At 41.8% G+C, this 19,450-nt stretch overlaps 1 protein-coding gene across 1 annotated transcript in view; it reads right to left on the bottom strand.

Moving 5' to 3' along the window:
- The window catches only part of PGR (progesterone receptor), a 38,049-nt gene extending 34,666 nt beyond the window's left edge, over positions 1-3,383 (bottom strand). Inside the window, exons 1-3 of the mRNA XM_055702430.1 lie at positions 3,189-3,383; positions 1,657-2,997; positions 314-465 (exon numbers count right to left, since the gene is read on the bottom strand). Of these exons, the coding sequence (XP_055558405.1) occupies positions 314-465; positions 1,657-2,804 (1,300 nt within the window). The 5' untranslated portion in view covers positions 2,805-2,997; positions 3,189-3,383. The remainder of the gene's footprint in view (positions 1-313; positions 466-1,656; positions 2,998-3,188) is intronic.
- Positions 3,384-19,450: the final 16,067 nt, after the last annotated feature.

Raw genomic sequence — 19,450 nt, forward strand, 5'->3', positions numbered from 1 at the left:
TCATACCCACAAAATTTTCCTTTGAATAGCATTTACACTTTTTAAAACAAATTGTGTAATACACAAGATTTTTATGAAACCGCCTACTCAAAAAGACTGATAATAAATAGCAAATGCCTGAAGTAAAACTAGCAAAATCAACTAAGAAACAATTTAGTCAGTATTCACTGTAATATTTAAACACTCACCAAAATAAAACCCATGACTATAGTGATAATACTTTTAAAGTTCAGCAATAAATAACCAGTATGTGCTTAGCAGTGCCTAGAAAGATATATTTCACAAAATCAGGAACAATGGCATCATATAGTACCTTCCATTGCCCTTTTAAAGAAGACTTTACAGCTTCCACAGGTAAGTACTCCATAGTGGCAACCAGAAGCCTCATCACCGCAGATGAGACAGATCTTCTGGGGCAGCGATTCAAAACTGTATTGAGAACTTTGGCTGGTTTCTGTATCTGGCCTTCAAAAGAAAAAGAATTAAGAGAGATGAAATCTAGTTTTGCAACAGTTAACTACTCACCTGTATGAATCAGTTTCACATTAAAAACCCCCTTCTAAATTTTGTAATCAAACTACATGACAAGGACTAAAAAAAAAAAAAGTATGACTGCCTTTCTGCTTAAGGGTTTGTCTCTACTAAGGTAAAAGGCACATTTGTAACATCTGGCCAGTCATTAAACAGGAAATTTGCAAGCAAAAAGCCTAGTTGCATATTAATCCGTTTTAGCTGAAGAAGGTACCATCTAGAAACACTGTTAAAGTTATCATCTTCCTCAGATCAACAACCCTTGTGAGTGAAGTCATACTGACTGATACTCTTTTTGCCTGTATATAGGGCAGTACAGAGACAGAATCAGATTGTAGTTAATTGAATTTGAAAAGCCTCTTTCACATAAGAAATAACTGAGTTTCACCTCAACAAAAAAAAATAAAAATCTTTAGTAATCAATTTGTTACCTCCCATTCAGCTGCAGCGTTCTCATCAGTAACGACCTCTGATGAGCACATTGAGGATATTTCCGTATTTCTCTCCAAGAGAAGAAACTGACAGACCTAGTTAACCATTATGTTTACAAAATAAAGGATTTCCGCTGGCACTGTAGCATTGCATATACGTATCCTTGCACAGATTTCTAGGTAATGCCCATCATCTTGGCACGATGATAAGCTGTTCCATTCTAACAAATCAATACACAAGTGTTTCAGTTTTCTGTGTGAAACTAACTGTATTTTTCCAAGTCAGGAATAATATTTTAGAGAATATTGAGGAGTTTTCGAACACCACCTCGCTGTCAGCGGGGCCAGCCCGAGCAGCGCTGTACTCCCCGCCTCCGGAGCCGGTCCGTCGCTCAGACATCGGACGGCACCGACCCGTCAGGCCAAGCCGCCGCCCCGAGGTGCCAGCTGGCCCCGGGGGACCCAGGCGCGCACAGACCGCGCTGCAAGTGGAAGCGCGGCCGCCGCCACCGCCTAAAAGCGCAAACGGGACCCGGCCCGCCTGTGCCTCGGCACCTTCCAGGCGCCCCCGGCAGCGCCAGCCCCTCACCCCGCGGCACAGCCCCGCACCCCGGGGGGCCAGCGCCAGGCTGGCCCGCGGCCCCTCGGCCCGTCCCCTCAGCGATGGCCCGCCGCCTCCCGCTCCCCCCCTTACCGAACGTAGCCGAGGTAGGGCGGGCACAGCTGCGGCAAGCCCTCCTTCAGCACCGCCGCCGGGAAGCCCAGGGGCTGGTGCCCGTTGAGGCCGACGGGCGGGTAGAGGCCCGGCGGCGCGGCCGAGGTGGAGGGCAGGCTGTCGGGCGGCGCCGCCGGCCCGTAGGCCGCGGGCAGGAGGGCGGGCTCCGCCTTGTAGAGGACGCACTCCAGCGCGGGCTCCTGCCCGGCCCGCGGGGGCTGCGGGTAGTCGGCGCAGCCGGCCGCGGCGGTGCCCCTGCCGCCCGCGTAGGTGGCGGCGAGGCCGAGACCCTCCTCCTTGATCTTCAGAGCGGGCTGGAAGTCGCCGTAGGCGAAGTGCCCCTCCTTGGCGTCCGCCGGCGGGTACACGTAGCCCGCCAGGTCCGGGCCGGGGGGCGAGGCGCGCGGCCCCGCGCCGCCACCCTCGTACTCGGCCACGTCCAGCAGCTGCCGCGTGCGCGAGGCCAGGTAGGCAGAGTTGAGCGGCAGCAGGGGCACGTGCAGGCACTCCTGCCCCGGCTCCCCCGCCCGCGCCCCGCCGCGCTCCCCGCCGGGCAGCGCCGCCAGCCCGGGGGCCTCGCCCTTGGGGGCCGCGGCCGGACCCTCCGCGCAGCCCCCCGCCGCCGCCGGCCGCGGTTTGTCGGCGGCGCTCAGCGCGTCGCCGGCCGGCCAGAGCGGGGCGGGCCGCGGCGGGGGCTGCGAAGGGCTGGCGGTTTCGCCCGCCTTCTGCGAGGGGCCGCGGCTCATCGGGGCGCCGGGCGCCTCTGCGGCCTCCGGCCCGAAGAAGGACCAGGGCGCCGCGGGCGCGGCGGACCTGGCATGAGCCGCGGGGGCCAGGAAGGTGTCCAGGACGGTGTCCAGGGAGTCCTTGTCCGAGAGGGAGCCGCTCCCCGGCCGGTAGGAGAGGGAGTCGCGGGGCTCCTCCTCCCCCGGCTGCTGCTGCTGCAGCTCTTCCTCCTCCTCGTCCTCCTCGTCGCTGCTCTTGGGGCAGAGCAGCCCGTCCAGGGCGATGTCGATGGTCTCCGCTTCCCTGCGGAAGGGGTCTCGGCCGGGCTGGCCCTGCAGCAGGACCGCCCCGTCTCTGGCGGGCGGAGGCGCTCGGGGCTCCTTGGCCTTCACCTCGGTCATGCTGTCCCGCGGCGGGGCTGCACGCCGGCGAGGCTCCGGCGCGGGGGGCAGCCGGGCGGCCCTTCACATCCTGGACGTGCCCGCTGAGGCGGCGGCGCAGGTCCCGCTCACATGGTGCTGCCGTCTAGGGGGGCGGCTCAGCCCCGGCCCCCGCCGCCGGGAGGGGGGTGAAACGGAGCCGGGGCGGTGCAGCCTAGAGGGGAAAGACGGCAGAGGCGTGGGCGGGAGGAGCCGGGTCCCCGCCAGGCTCCGGCGGCGACGGCTGGGCTGCGGCTCGCTAGCTCCCGGCTCCGCTTTTCCCTCGACCACTCGGCCCAGCCGCCGGCTCCACGCCCCCTCGCCCGTCCCTCCCCGCCCCTCCCCACCGCCAGCCCCTGCCCTTACCGGGGGGGTTGCGCTGCCGCTGCGGAGCACGGGCTCTCGCCTCTCCCGGCGCCCCGCTCCCCGCCTGCCCCGCCGCTCCGCTCTGCCTCCCTGGGGCAGCCGGCCCCGGGCGCCGTGGCTGCCCCGGCGGCGTTTCCCCAGGCTCCTCCTCCGCTCCGCCTGTCCCGGTCCTCCCAGCGCCCGCCGTGCCCCGTCCCGTCTCCCCGCGCTCCGGAGCTCGCCGCCCGCCGCTCCCGGCCCTTTCCCCATCCCTCGCGCAGGTGCTCGCCCTCACGCTTCGCCCTCCCGAGAAGCGCCGTGCCGCACCGGGCGCGGGCTACAGGCGCATTGCGCAGGTCGCCGGTTTGGGAGCAGAGAGCAAGACAAGCTTTACTTATTTGCAGTGACGACAGTGCAGCCTTCCCTTCGTCTGTTTCTCACCGTCCCCTTCAGACGTTCACTGTAACGTTTCAGGATTACGCTCCGGCCCGATTCCTTTCCTGATACATCCGTTTTCCAGCAGCAAATAAACCAAGCCCTTTAAATTACACTCAGGGACCTCAAAGTATGCTCTGCACCAAGAAAGCACAACATCTTTTCTACAAAATGTTTGGGGAATGGCGCATTCTTTGCTTCTGATATATTTCCTTTGATTGCTTTGTTAGGGTGAATGAGATAACATTTGAAATTGTTCGATGTTTACAGGGGCTGGCTGGCCGCGCCAGATGTAGCAAGTTACAATCCAGCCCGAGTTAGTTCTGACCAAGAAGCTGTCACCAGCTAATTACTGCCTGGCATTTTGTGTAAAATGCTGGCTTTGTGGTAGAACCCGTTGAGCTTAATAAGACAATTACTTATTGAAAAAAAACCCACAAAGCAACAAAAAACCCAACCCTTAATATGATTCGCATTATATAGCAGTCTCAGAAAAGAAACTTGTCTTGAAAGGTAGAAAGAATAAATCAACGTAGGAGTCATCCTTGTGACTTTGAGTAGAATCAGCATATTTTGATTCATAAACATGTGCTGTTATATGCTCGTCTAAACTCTGTAAGTATAACGTGCTTTTCAGAAATTACATCTTTTTAAAAAACTCAAAATAGTTGCTTTTGTTGTTTTACTCTCAAAATATTTTCAGACTGAAAAGGACAGCTTCTTGGGGAGAAAAACATAACTTTTTGAAATTATTTCAGTGTTCTGAAAGCTAGCATCAGAAATCATGCAGGACAAGTTTTTAGAAGCAGTGGCTTCACATAAACCTTATTCGATGTGGTATGTGCTTTCTACGTTATTCCTGGCAAAATACTACTGGCCTATAGACTGCTTTGGCAATCTGCCTTTTATTCCTTGAAGAAATAGGAGAAATTATTTTTTTTTCTTCATTTGTTTTTCAAGAATTATGGCATTGTGGTAATAGCTAACAATTTAAAACTTTGATGTCACTTAGGCACCTATATATACATTCAGGGGGTTCAACAGAATGATACACATCAGAGTATACTTGTGAATAGGAATATAGAAAGAACTCTTTGACTAGCAAGTAGCAAGGATTGAAGATATCTTCACAAAACCTATCAGTTGAACCAATGTTAAAATAATATTTTCAAAAGGTGTTATCCAGTTCTGTTGTGACATGACATTAAAAAAAAATAATTTGAAGTGCTACTCTGGCTACTCAGTTTCTGGTTTTCGTGCTACAGTATTTCTCCCTTCTCCTCATGCTACAATATTTCTCCCTTCTCCCCAGCCTTCCTTTCCTTAGAAGAGACAGAAGTTCATCTCCAGCACCGTTCATCTTCATAATTTCGGTTTTGCCTGATGTTTTCATGCTTAGTCAGCTAGTTGTCAAGCCTGTTTATTGCCACTGTCTTGCTTGCTTATTTCCACTTCCCCAAATCCACACAGTGTTCATGGCCTGCATCTTTACAGAAATGTGCTGCAAAGACTTGCTTCGTTACAGTGACTCCTTACTACTGCTTCAGGACGAGGAGAGGTAAGGAGCCACAAGAGGCAGGAATAGGGGGCGTCCTGAAAGCAAACCAGCACTGAGTAGTTTCCACAAGACCAACCTGCTGCTGCTAACGACTTGTGTGCCAAAATTCTACAATAACAAGGCCATGAGTCTGTAAATACCTGTAAATTCACAAGAAATATTTTTTTTCTATATGCATTACTTGTCTAAATGTTAGCAGTTAAAGACTGTCCAGGTTTTCAGTTGTCATTCCTAACTTCATTTTTAAGACCTGCCAAATATACTCAGTTCTTCAATGGCAATGGTGATTACACTGAGTTGTCATTGTTTAAGGAAGAAGTTTTGGGTCCTTTGTCCCAAATAAAGGACATTTATTGGACTTCGATTTACATTGGCTTCACATGATTTCTGTGAAATTCCACTGGAAATTTTTGCTATTTTCTTCATATTATTCTGTCCATAACCTTCATGCCCCATCCCTGGCAGTGCTCAAGGCCAGGCTGGATGGGGCTTTGAGCAACCTGGTTGAGTGGGAGGTGTCCCTGCCCATGGCGGGGGCATTGGACTAGGTGACCTTTAAAGGTCCCTTGCAACCCAAACCATTGTATGATTCTATGATTCCTTTGTTTCCTTTGGTGTCAGATTTTCTCACATCATTTAGATGCTTTCCCTGATACTGCTATGTTATCAGAAGTTTTTCAGGAAGAACATTTCAAAGTATGCCCTGTCAAATTTATTGATATTCTGATGGTGTCATTTATTCATTTTGTTGCTGTTGTGACAATCAGCATCGCAGAAAAACAGGTTTTCTTATAGTATTTCCTCAGCTAATTTTCATTTACAAGCCATTAAAATTGAAACTGACGTTTTCAATTCAGATCACATTTTTTTATATTCAATAAACTTTTACTGAACATAAAAAAAATTAAAAAGAAAACAGTATGAATAGATTTCCACTTCAGAATTTTGAACCAAACAGTAAAACATTGGAGGGTTTGATTGACAATATTGTATTTTTCAAAATTCAACCAGAACTTGCAGTATCTGAGAGCTCAAATAATTTTTGTGCCTATTTCCTTGCTCTGTTCAAAAACTGTGAATGAGTAACAGCTGCACTTAACACAACTTCTCAGCTGTCTTGCTTTGCAGCACAATTCCCGTATAAAATGTGAACAAGAGTTATAGAATTGTACTGAGAACTCTCATTGTAATGCAGTAGATTTGCATTTATTTTTTAAAGTATTTCCATTCAAACATTCAACTGTACACTTTTAAGCAGTAATTTTTTTTTATAGACTCTTCAAAATATTTCTAATGTTGTTGGTTTAGGTAAAAGGAGAAAATGCCGTATGAGAAACAAGACAAGTACACAGCCTCCTCAAACGCTACAAATATCAAAATCAAAAACCTGTTCTATGACCATCTTTTCTTAAAATAATCTTGAAGCATGGACTGGAGGTTGAAAAGATCCAAGTTCCATTTCTCAGACTGAAGTGTTCCATTTCTGTGTCAGGAGCGCTTCATATAACTGATGCCGTAAAATTAGTGACAATGTTTAAATCTGGGAAGAACAGATTAATTACACTAGAAAACCTGAACTAGCGTCTTAGTCCATACAGACCTCCGTCCATACGGTGACCGCATTATTGTTTTGCACAGGCTTTTTGGGAACAGAGCTTAGATGTTAAAAATAATGTTTCATTTTTTCACAGTTAATCAATGCCTGACAGTTTTGTACTATCATTGTTTTGGATATGATACATCCAAAAATGTGATTAAATTTTTAAAAACTAAGATGAAGAGAGACAACCTGCCTCAAAGAGCTTATGAGCTCATGATCAAAAAAAAAAAAAAAAAAAAAAAAAAAAAGCACCTTGCATAAGGAAAGGCTTAGGGGCTATAGGAGACACTCAGAGGCTTTTGCTTCTGTCACAGAAATTAGACCTCTGTAGCTGCATTTTGCAATTCCTACACTACAAAAAATCCCTATATTTTCATCATGTAGTGTACAGTGTACTAGTATCATGCAAATAACAGCACATTCTTGGTATATTACAATACTTGGAGATGTGTACTTATGTGGTTCTACCCCTATTCTGTAAATATTTAGACCCCTAGTTAGCATGCTAAATTTCATTTAAATTAGGATCCCAGCAGGCATTAAATATGAACTTCTCAGAATAAATTTGAAGCACCAGCTAAGTCATGAAAGCAGTTAAAACTAGGGATGTGGTCTGATCGTAAATGTTCACACCTGAGCCAGGTGATTAGGCTTCTGTAGTCAAGTAAGAGTCATAGATATTTGTGGGGACAGTTCATTTCATCTTCTGGAGCTTTTCAGAGACACTTAAGTCTTCTTAAAGAGAAGGACTTCTGTGATCTGAAGCACTTTGATTAAGAGCCGTGACTTTTTGCCAGTGAAATGTCTAGGATCGATGCCTAAAGTAAGAGGTCTGGAGAGTCCTAAATCTTTTAAATGCAGTATCAATGTGCTCTACTAGGGTGATTAAAAACATAGGAATCATAGTTTTGGAAATTGCACTGTAAGCATACTTTCTTTTCCCTTAAGTAAGGGTGTGCCACAATGTAATTAATCTCTGTGGTGTGTTATCAGATGTTTTGCTAGCTTAAGCTAAACCATCAGGTTTAAAAAAACAGTTGTCAAAATTGTTGGCTTACTAAATACAAGCATGTCTTGAAACAAATGTAGATGCAAAAGGGATCTGCAAACAGCAAGGTATGTGGTAAAGAAAGTAAGCAATAGAGTTATAACAGGAAATGCAGGAAAGGAAGCTAATCACAGCGCACGATATATTATTTCTTGCTCTCAGGTGCTAAAGTTGCCACAGGGCTAATATTGATACGGTAGCTGAAGTGGGCTCTAGACACATTTATCTTTATAAGTAGTCCAAAAGGGGGAAATAGATGGGTATTGGGTTATATTCATGAAAGTGATAGCTGCTTCTGGAACAGAAGTAATATATTTTATTTATTGTTCTTTTCCTGTTTATACTTTGGCTAATGCTCACTGAACTGCAGAACATAATAAGCTTGTAGCTGAGAAAATAAGCAGGAGCATCAGAACTGAGGAAAAAAAAAAGAAGAGAGATGCTTTCTGGTTTTATGCTCTACAGAGAATGCCGTTGCTTGCTGGACGACATCTTCAAAAACTTTCGCAGATATTTTGTCCTGTGGCTTTCAATGAATGCATCACCTCGAGGTGTCAAAGGCCACATATACTATGCATCCCTCAAGGCATAACCAGGAGACCTCTACGCAAACCCACTACCTTCCTCACAGTAGTTTTGTTCCTATGTTGTCCAGCCTCAGGACTAAGAAATAAAGGTTGTTTTATATCAAATATGGTATTTAATTATCTGCATATATGAAATATGTATTTCATATAAATATATAAAGTGGCTGTGTATACACAATTGAACTCAGTGCTGCTAGGTGTAATGAGATGACTGCCAGCAGTTTAACATTCATGACAGTCAATGTATTGCAACAAGTCTGCCTGGAGAGTAGGAAGTTGCAGCCAGCGATGCTAAAGAGATGTTAGCATCTCTGAAATTCAGAAAGAGGTCATTAATAATTCTTCAGAAGTTTTAGAACTAATACCCTGATTAAATTGTGACTCCTAAATAATCATAGAAAAGAAGATAAAACCTGGATAGAACCTCAGGAAATTTACAAGTGAGTTTGGAGATCCCAACTGATGTGAAAATGCTGTGCATCACAAAGATAAAACAGGGGTTGAACCTAACTGTGGCACTTTCATAAGAGTTCATAATCTGGATAAAGTAGAGCTGACCCTGGAGTTGAGCTGCAGTGTAAGTGGAAGTAGGCGTGATTTTCTTGTGCTTTTGTGTAGCCTCTGCTGCCAACTTTAATTTCAGAAGAGACATCCTTCCTGTGCAAATTCAAATTGTCTTAGTAAGGGTTAGTCTTGCATCTACTTATTATATTCCCAAGCTTTTCTTCCTGTTTCTACTCAGTGCAATTTCCCACTAGGGACTTGGTTGTCCCATGAAGTCTCAAAGTTGACTCTTCAGCCTCAGAATATTAACAAACTCCTCTGAATTACCAATTTCCTTTCACAACCTCAGGTTAAAGGCACATAGGCATTTTTATATGGAATACAGTATTAATCAATTGCATTATACTTAGCTATCCCAAGATGAATTGGAAATGGCTAAATGGCATGGTATCAAACATGTAAAAGATAATCTTACTTACTTACTTACGGTGTCCCATCACAGCTAGATAAAGACTAAAACATAGCTTAAAAATCCACCCACTGTATAACAAATTTCCAGAGAGTTTTAGTTCTTACGGAGTTCCAGGTAATTTTATTTACTCTATCTCTTGTCCAACATGTTGTTCTGTGTCCTGCCCTGTCTACCTCTGCCTGTCAAACCACGCAGCTTTCCACAGGAAGCAGAGAAGCCCAATGTACCTATACCTAGCTGCATGCTTCTTGCACAAGCGTTTGTGCAACAGGAGGCAGGGAATAGTAAATTTTCTGTCTCCAAGCAGTGGCACAGGCAGAGTTAGTTTTCCAGAGCAGGCTGGTTGAAGCACTGGTGGAAACTTGAGTGCCAGCATTTTCCTGGCATTCAGCTTTAGCTGGAATTTAAGTGGTTTGGGTGCCCACGTGTGGGCACATTGTTTTTTCACATTTCTGTAGGTGAATTGACTTCATAAGATTACTCTTGGGTGACAAAAGAGGGATTAAAACCAAAAGCTCTGTTAAACTTCCTATTCAAAAAATCATGTGAAGTCAATAACCATAATACTATTTGTGGCAAAAAAGAGCCTTGCATTGGTGTAACCTGAGATACAATTCTTCCTTCTTTTCTTCTTTTGTTTATGTTTGAATCAGAAAATTCTTGGGTTGTTTCTTTAATTATGTCCTCTATCATTTCACTTCCTCATTAGAGCTCAGCAATAAAATTATTCAAAGCTTCCAAAATATAACTTTACTTCTCCAAAATACATATGCCCCTTTGACATGGGATAACCTATATAACCAAAGTAATAGAATAAATCTCAAAAATTGTTTTAGCAGTCTGCAAAATCCTATTTTGTAGTAAAATAATAGTCTGCCACATAATCTGGGAAAGAGAAAAGCACAAATAGGTCTTTCAAGGCATTATTTGTGTATGAATTTTAAAATGGCATAAATATTTTCCATGTCTGCTCACATTTAATAGCTTCTATATCAAAACTGCTTAGCTTAAAAAGGATTAGTCGTTTTCCTTGGTCTTTCTGCCTACCTAAAAGTTAGACCAAGCTACCTTCTATACAGGAATGAGCTGCATTAACAAAACTTCTGCTGTGAGAACATGAGGCTACACTGACAACGGGAGTTGGGCTCTGGACTCTGCATTGAATCTGTCATACTTGCTGTGTATATAAGCTCTGTGTAGCACACATCAGATTTCAGTATGGTACTTAATTAAACTTCCTGTTGTAACATTAATCTCCATTTAGCTTTTACTGCTCTTTCCAGGACATATTGTTATCTTACATTTGCGCCCAGAATGTAAAGACTAACTCTTAAGCCACACTGAATTATTCATCATCATTAAATTCTTTAAAATCAGAAATTATCCAATTTTTCTTCATGACCCCTTCACAACCAAGTGCTGGTTTTCCACAGTATTTTCTTTGATGCATTCACCAATTTACTTGGTTAAAATACAAATTTTAGACCATGCGTTTTGCATCAGATACTCAAACAGCATAAATCAGCATGCCTGCATTAGATCTGGTGAAGGAATTCAACTTAGAAACTGTCAAAGCCCTAACATTCTTTCATTCTCCCAGTCCTAAAATGTGTCATTTAAGGAGAATAAATGCAGGGCCATTGTTTCCCAGGAAGCCTGGAAGACTCTCACATTTGTACGTTTGGGTCTGGATACTTGTCTAAATAGTGAACTGCTCTCAAGGTGTCAAACAAAACCAGTGTTTCACATTTGGCCGATTGAAAAGGGCTACTCTCGGGGAAGAGAGCATGACTGAAATGAGAGCAGCAAAAAGATGGTCAAGAAGCCCAGAAGTGGAGATTTGCCATGCAAATACTCAATTTAAACCTCAGTAGATTTTAATTTATTACTCGCTATTCAATAAAAAAAGAATCAGAATTAAGCCAAATCAATAGAGAAACTTGTATGGAATATGAAAAATAAGAGCTCACCACTTCAATTGAGCATTATCTTCTAAAAGAAGAGAAGCGTCCCTAAATTGAACTGTTACAAATTCTGGGCTGTTTAACAGATTAAGAAAACATTATTTACTACAGAGCAAAACTTTCAAGTTACACAAACTCTTTCTATGTTCGCCTGAAATGACAATTTGAAGATGCATCCCTTAACTAGACATGGAAAGATGTAAAAGGCCTAGTTCCTTGTGTTTTATGCTAACTCCAAAGAAGCAAATTTATTCATGTCAGTAAAAAGCAAAGACTTTCTAGTCCTTGATTTTGAGAAACTCTGGCTGAAATATTGCTTTGTCAAACAGCCTCATTTGTTCTGTCAGTTGTAGTTGCTGGTGGTGTGTTCATCCCTAGAGGTGTCTGTCATTGAGCAGAGCCTCCAGTTCTATAAGTATTTAACAGAACAAAAAATGTCCTGAAATCCACTCACAGAAAATTAGTTTTATATGAGTTAATCTCACATAAAATATGAATGTTAAGATGATGGTGTCTTTTGTCATAGTAATCTAGATACATATGAGGAACATGTTCATTTAATCACATGCCCAGAGCCTGTTAATCACTCTGCCCTAAAATTAATCTCCAGATATGCTGTCTTTGAAATTCTGGCCATAAAGCATCTTTACAGGGTTATGGTAGGGTGTGATTTTCTCATGACTTCTGCCACCCTTAGGTTAAAAAATAATAGCTACGTTTTCACTTTGAGGGGCCAGTGCACTTACAAGGAAACATAACAACAAAAAAATTGCATAGTGAGGTGCTATCTGTAGTACTGTTTGCCATAAAACTTAAAAAAATCAATGACTGGTCATGCAAAAGTAGATTAATGAGGTAGGAACCAGATTACCAGACATATCTCCAGAGCAGCGCAGCAGGTGACAGGAGGGATGAAGGAACCAATGACTAGAAAGCAGAAGGCCTGGCAGTGACACCAATTCCATGGTTACATTTTTGGGTGCCACTGGGAGCCTCTGCTGTAAACATGGAAACCTGGCTGGGTTTGCTTCGTCATCATCTGTTGGTCCTGTTCTTCTTCACTTATTCACAACACATCTCATGTGAAGCCAGAACTGCTAGATTCCTGTAATATTTCCAATAAACAGACCAACAAATATCTGCTAAATTAGCATACAAATCTGAGTAAACAGATTAGGTATTCTCTCTAAGATTCTCTCTAAGATAACATGTTAAGTTTGATTCCTGATAGAATACAAACAATGAATGAATAAGACACTTGTTCCAAGCAGCAGAAAAAAGTGGAGTGGGATGAATAATATGAATATTAAAATAATCTTAAATATTATATATTTTTTAAATTATACATTATACAAACATATCTATTATATAATTTTATATAACATTTTATATAAATTATATAAATGTATTAACTCTCCCCAAATTAATACTTTGGTTTAAGGAATGTTACTACTACCCTGACTCTACTCAATGATGTTCAAACTGCATCATTCCTCTCTCAGCTAGAAGAAAATTTCCGCCCCAGTCCCAAATCCCAGATTCAGAATACATAACCAATATACATCAATTGGATATGTTGAAATCTACTGGCAAAACAGGAAACATTTAAGGTTAAAAATTATAAACGAAGCTTTTCTTGTTTGACTTTGTATTTGTTCTTACATTTGTACATTTTTCTTACCAGTAAATAGCATTTTTTCCCGTAGTCTTTAACCCTAGTCTCTATTGCATGACCATTCTGCCATGAGTTATATTTGCTTTTTAGTATGTTTTCTTTCTTGGTTCACTCCTCTTTCTCTGGTCTTTCAAAATGCGATGTTCATTCCTGCTTTTTAAGTAATGAAAAGTGATCAACAGTGTATTTGTGTGAAGGTCCTCTAACACAACAGATAGAAAATAAAAAACATGATAAGAAGCTGATGTGTTTGATATGACACTTATTAAAAAGTCACCTATATTCTGGAAAATGAAGTACTGCAATTTCCAGGATAATATATGATGTTGTTTACAAAACACTTTGTTGTATATCTAGTTCTATTCACCCTTTTACAAGCAAATGGGGAAAATGAAGATGACCAAAGACACCATGTCTGATCCAAAAGGAAATTTGAACTGGAGCTACAGCTCTGTGCTTTGAGCATCATTATGAAATCAAAGCAAAAGCAGTTTTTGAGTAACCAAAGCATAAATACAAAATCAGTCTTAAACCAGAAAATGATACTGACTTATATTTAGATGCATCTCAAAGTCTGATACATTTAACTTGCTCTCTGTTACTAATGCAGGACTTTGCTTGTCAGAATAGGTTTCTATCTCTGGTATAAACCTCAGTCAGTGAATGTTCCAAAGCATTAGCAGTTGTTTAGAAATTATATGAAGAATGTTCCATTTCACTAGAACATTAAAAAGCTTTCAAATAGTACAGAATGCAATTACCCAAATAAGAACCAGGTCACAGCACTAGAACTGCTGTCCTGACCCATGCAAAAGCAGCAGTTGTTTTTTTTTAATGGTGACTGATGTTGAAGATGTGACACAGTGACTCAGAAGATCTGTACACTGTGCAGGAGAGAGCCGGAGAGGAGAATCAAAAGACATTTTTAAGGATTTTAAGGAGAAAATTAAAAATGTGAGTTAAGGCTTGCAGGTTTTTTTAAATGTATTTATCACTTTCAAGCTCTGTGCAATCAAGCATGCAAGAATTATGAGGACAAGGAGCAAGTAATCAAGAGGTCATTTAGTCTATCATAACAGTAAGGAAATGCAACAGAAAGCGCAGACTTGAAGTTTTTCCTTGTTTTCCTTTCAGTCTAGTGATGGCTCAGTGTAGACCATGGTCTGAGTTTTGAATTTGTGACGGTTCGTGGCAAGTGTGAAGTGACAATAGTTTTTTTTCTTAGACTGGCCTTGTTGTTTTAAAAAGACAAGAAATTAATCTCACTAGAAACTGCACTTTCTTATTGAAGGTGGTTCTGTCAAAGTTGATCTGAACAAAACCACCCAAACATTTGTTGGAGGATGTGGTTACCTTTTCATTTTAAACATTTCATGGTGTAAAGCCTTTGTTACCTCTCACCCACTTTTGATATGTGGGAAAGCAGCCTGATGGTTATGGAAACATAACTCATAGACCAGTGGTGATGTGGCAAGTATGCATGTACTGTAGTGGAAATTACTTTTCTTCCTTTTTGAGTGATTATCTGAGTGGATTATACTAATCTTAAAGATTTCTATGTGTTTTACTCATCAGGAGGAAAAGAGAAGAAAAAAAAAAGAAAATAAAAGAAAAAGGAGATCTATAGCCAGTCTGAAATCTTTTAGCAAAGCATGCTGAGAGCTGAGGATATAGACTAAGCTCTAGGAAACTCCTGCACAAATCACAGAACCAGGAATATTCATTAAGTAAGATCTAGTTGTTGAAATAGCGAGTATAAATGTATTCTCTTTTTCTGCCAATGTCCTGAACAAACTGGAAGATTTTCTCGATGTCTTTGCTCTATACGAAAGGATCAATGCCCCACCAGAACTAGTGCAATTTAATTTCACCTGGGCTGGGATAAATATTTAATGAAAAGAACAGGAGGATGCATTGATTAATTAAAACCAAAACCAAGGCTACCTAATTAAAAAAAGAGTTGTCTTCATGGGAGATATTGCCCTTGAAGCAAAGAAGGCCAACATGATCTAAGGCTGTACAAGAGTGTAGCTAGCAGGTATAGGAAAGTGATCCTGCCCCTTGCCCTGGTGAGACACATCTGGAGTGTGTGGCCAGTTCTGGTCCCTCCAGTACAAGTAAGACATGAGTCTAGTGGAGGCCACCAAACTGGTCAGGGACTGGAGCTCAGAACATACACAGAGACTGAGCAAGCCGGGTTTGTTCAGCCTGGAAAAGAGAAAGCAAAGGGGAAGCCTTATTGCTGTCTACAATCACCCAATCAAAGGACATCAAGACAGAGTTAGACTCTTCTCGGAGGTGCACAGCAATAGAGAGAGCAGCTATGGACACAAACTAGAACATGCAAAGTACCAGAACAGTTTGCTCTGACAGGCTTTAGGTTTTCCATCCTTGGAGATGTTCAAAACTCAGCTGGACGAGTTGATGGGCTTGGATTAGGTGGCCTCCAAATATGCCTTCCAACCTAAATTGTTCTATGGTTCTGTGGTTCTGTGACTGCCCTAGCACCTAAAAACAGGTGGGGATGACAGCTAGATACACTTGAATGGAGGTAAATGAAAGCTTGTGTTTCTTTAAAGAGACATTTAGACAGTTTTTATATATGAACATATAATACATATATTTAGGCTACATATACAGGTATATATATTCCAGGATAAGTAGAATTGCAATATATTACAAAAGTAATTGCCACACTATCACTCTGATGGAGCATTTCTTGCTCTTTGGGTCAAATTTCTGCTATTGCAGGTGAGGTGTTTCTGTGACAAGTCTGCGGCACAGACATAGCATCAAGTTGTCAGATAGAGGGAAATGTATCAGGCTAATGTGAAAAGTTGATCAGCTGATCAGCCAAGATACAGCTAACCTGTGGGGTCCAGAACAATCTTTCAGGCTCTTCTGTGCACTCTACGTACATCCTGGGTTCATCTCGGGATGAGACTGTGTACCATGACTCACCTGTACCCTTTTCTCTATTAGAACAAAACAGGAATGTGGGCAGAGAGGAAGCCACAGTATGATTCAGGAACTAGGGCTGGGAGGCATACCATAGTATGTTTCAATACAGTGCAGGGAACATGAGTACAAGTGCCAGAAATGCCAGGTCTAAACTGGCACTAATAGACTTTTCTGACTAAAGTCATGCCTGGGATTCCTGGTGATTTTGTGACTTAAGGAAATTGTGAGAAGATGCAAAATAACCTCAGAAACTTTGTTGCAATTCAAAGTTTTATTAGGGTGCTTATGTTGGGTTTAATAATGGAGCAAAGTTCTAATGTAGAAGTCTATCCCCAATATTTTCACGTTAGTATCTGCTGGTCCAGCCTTAGCATTTGTCATTCTGTATATTCTGAATTAGCCTAGTGCCTCCTTCATTGAATCTATGCTCAATGGTTCACGTAGGTATCTCTCAAAAATGTGCCACAGCATTAAGCACATTTGTAGATGCTGAATTATTATTTGCTTTTGTGTCTTTGAAGCTGACCAGTGGCTATAGGATTCTTTGACTGCTCCTTTGATTTTCTCATCCCTGGAAAAATAAGAAATATTGGTGCTTCTTTTTATTTTAAAAACATCTTAAAGCAAAAAAATTGATTTAGAAATCCATTTTCAACAATACACGTAGTATACAGTTTGCTAGAAAAAGCAAGGCTCTATTTTCTGTCCAGAAACAAAATGTAAGGGTAAAGGTATATCTAATAGAAGAACACAAAGGAGAGGGAAGATAGGACTCGAGATGTCAGTAGGAAACAGATCTATAAATGCAAACCACAAAGATCCTGTTCTTTCTGACATCAAAATGAATGGTACTCAGTTACATTTACCGCTGCTCTTAGTGGAGCTGGTTTTTCCTGCCATGTTGAATGAGAAGGGGATCAGCAACCTCTGACATGGACTGGGAGGAAAGTTCAAACCTCTTCCCTTTTCCAGAATGGGAAAGTGCCGGCAAAGTAAGAAATTAAAATTCTCTAATTAAAGTCCTGGGAAAAATTGAGCCACCAAATTAATTAACAATTGTGATTGATGAACCTGGGAGTCTGAAGAGCTATTTATGACTCTAAATCACACACAGTGTTCTTCCTCTTATTAATATTTCATTATTGTTTTTCTTTTTAAAAAGTTACACAGACAATTCCAAGAGATATCCATTAAAAATGTCTCTTAAATATTTTATTGAGATATTAGACTGAGAAATAGATTTCTTGGCAAAGAATTAAATACTATGTCTAAGTAATAAGATTTTTTCAGAAATCGTTTCTCTGACATTTTTAATGGTTATTGCCTTTTTCATTTGATTATTGTAAGTTAGTTCCCAAGGTAAAGAAACCTTATATGTATCTTTTCCTTTTTAATGCTTATATTAAAGAGCCTTTTGTGGCTTCACAGGCAGTTTAATTCTCCTTTCCTTTCTTTGCCAAAGGAAATAGTTGGAATTTTTTTCTTTTCTTGCTTCTTCATACAGATGATCTGGTTTTGCTGTGCACACTTCTCTGAGTCAAATTTTGCATTAGAGAACTGAGATTCTTTTAGCTTGCAAGAGCACATGACAGAAGCCACCAGAAAATATTTTTTTCATAGACTGAGACTGCAGGCATAGGTCAGTAGACATATTACCACACGGTATGTGTTTTCCTCTTTATAAAATCTGGAGTTATCTGTAAGGATTTAAATGATGGCAGTAAACATAAGGGTAGTATTAAGTTTTATGCAAACTGCTTCACTTTGGTTGTGTCCATAAAACAACTTAGCTCTGAGAACTACTGTTTGTGCCTCAGCTCCCATGTAGCCAAAAACACCTTTTATTGCTAGAGATTTACACAAAATATAACGTGCTATATTCTTCAGAATTCCAGAATGTGCAATATCAGCTAATACACATCGTCTTCCAAAATTCCTCGGTTACATATTCATCTTGTGAATGATGAGACCTTCCAAAGCTTAGAGATTAAATGGTTTTGCTCTCTGCTATTTCCTTCATTCTGTTAGCCACTTGAAAAATAACCTGGTTAGAACTGTAGGCAAAAATAATAAAACAACAAACCAAATTACGTTCACAGGAGAGGCTGTGGAAGTCATCAGTTAAAAAAATGCTACTCATAGCTGCTTTTACAGACTGTCTGCATGCATGTAATTACGAGAATATGTAGGTGTTTTGAACACTGACAAGATAAAATGAGGCTGTCAAGTTTTCCAGTTCTGAATTTGAGAAAGGTAGGTTGGGAGTCATTAAAAGTTATTATTTTTTTCCATTTGTACATCTGACCAAACTAAGGATCTGTTGCTTTCAGCATCTTTTCCATAAGTCTTGTCTGACTCATATCCTCTCATCTGATAAGTGACACGATCCTGGTTAGTAGGTCTCTTACTTCATGGGGTCAAATCTTAAAAAGACTGCTGTGTGGCAAAACAATTACTGTGTTCTTGCTCTCATCTCTCATTATCATAAAAGTAAGATTAAAGTATGCAAAAGACACACGCTTTATGATCAAAATAATATGTGCCTGCTTTGTTACTTCTTTTTATCGATTTAGGTTTGTTATTTAAGGTTGATCTTATGCTTTTACTTTATTAATTTTTTAAATATGTCATTAGTCTTTGCATATTATGCAGTGTGCTGTGAGCTACAGCTAAAAAGCTCTACAGCCACCCTTCAGATCTTCTAAGGATGGGATGTCCAGCTCACTTGTTTTCTGTGGGCAAGGGCAGAGGTGCGATACCAAGCAAATGCAGTTCTTTGCCTCCTGGAGCAGCCTGGTTCTGCAGGAGTACCACCAGTTCCATCAGCATGAAGCCCAAGATCATAAGCCCTCCCAGGACTTGCTTGGCCTCACACAGGAATTACAGTTTTGGCAATTGAGTAGAAAAGATGGGAGACTATGAGAGCCAGGGGAGGGGGATTTAGGTTTCAGGACACGTAGTACGTCCCTCTCTCCTAGGTGTCAGTAGCAGTAACTGGAAAAGCTCTGGCCTGTCTGCTCCTGTTTTAACCCCTCAGGCCACTGCCAGGACATGCGTGAGTCCACACAGGAATTAGTACTACACTGTAAAAAACCCAGGCTTCATCTAGTTGTCTTGAGTGTAAACAATATACAAACATTGTAGTAAAGGTCTAGCATACTCAACAGCAGCTGGTAATTAACCTTGGCTGTCTTGGCAGCCGTCACTGTCTTGCCTTCAGTATTATTGGCACGAGCTGGGTACGTTGTGCTATTTTGATTGCATCTGCATAAGCTGCAGCAATACCTCCATAAGCATAAACACAGCGTGAACATATACACAAAACATGAGTAGGCGCCGTTGTCCATTTTCACCAATCAGATAAACAATGTGCCCTTGTCTTATTCATATATAAGGGGAAATAAATGTTTAAGTATGGTCAAATTTAAGATTTGGAGAGCTTGGCAGGCTATATTATGTGATTTTAGAGACTGGACTTT

This window comes from Falco cherrug, chromosome 2, assembly GCF_023634085.1.
Source record: "Falco cherrug isolate bFalChe1 chromosome 2, bFalChe1.pri, whole genome shotgun sequence".
In the NCBI taxonomy this organism is placed as follows: domain Eukaryota; kingdom Metazoa; phylum Chordata; class Aves; order Falconiformes; family Falconidae; genus Falco; species Falco cherrug.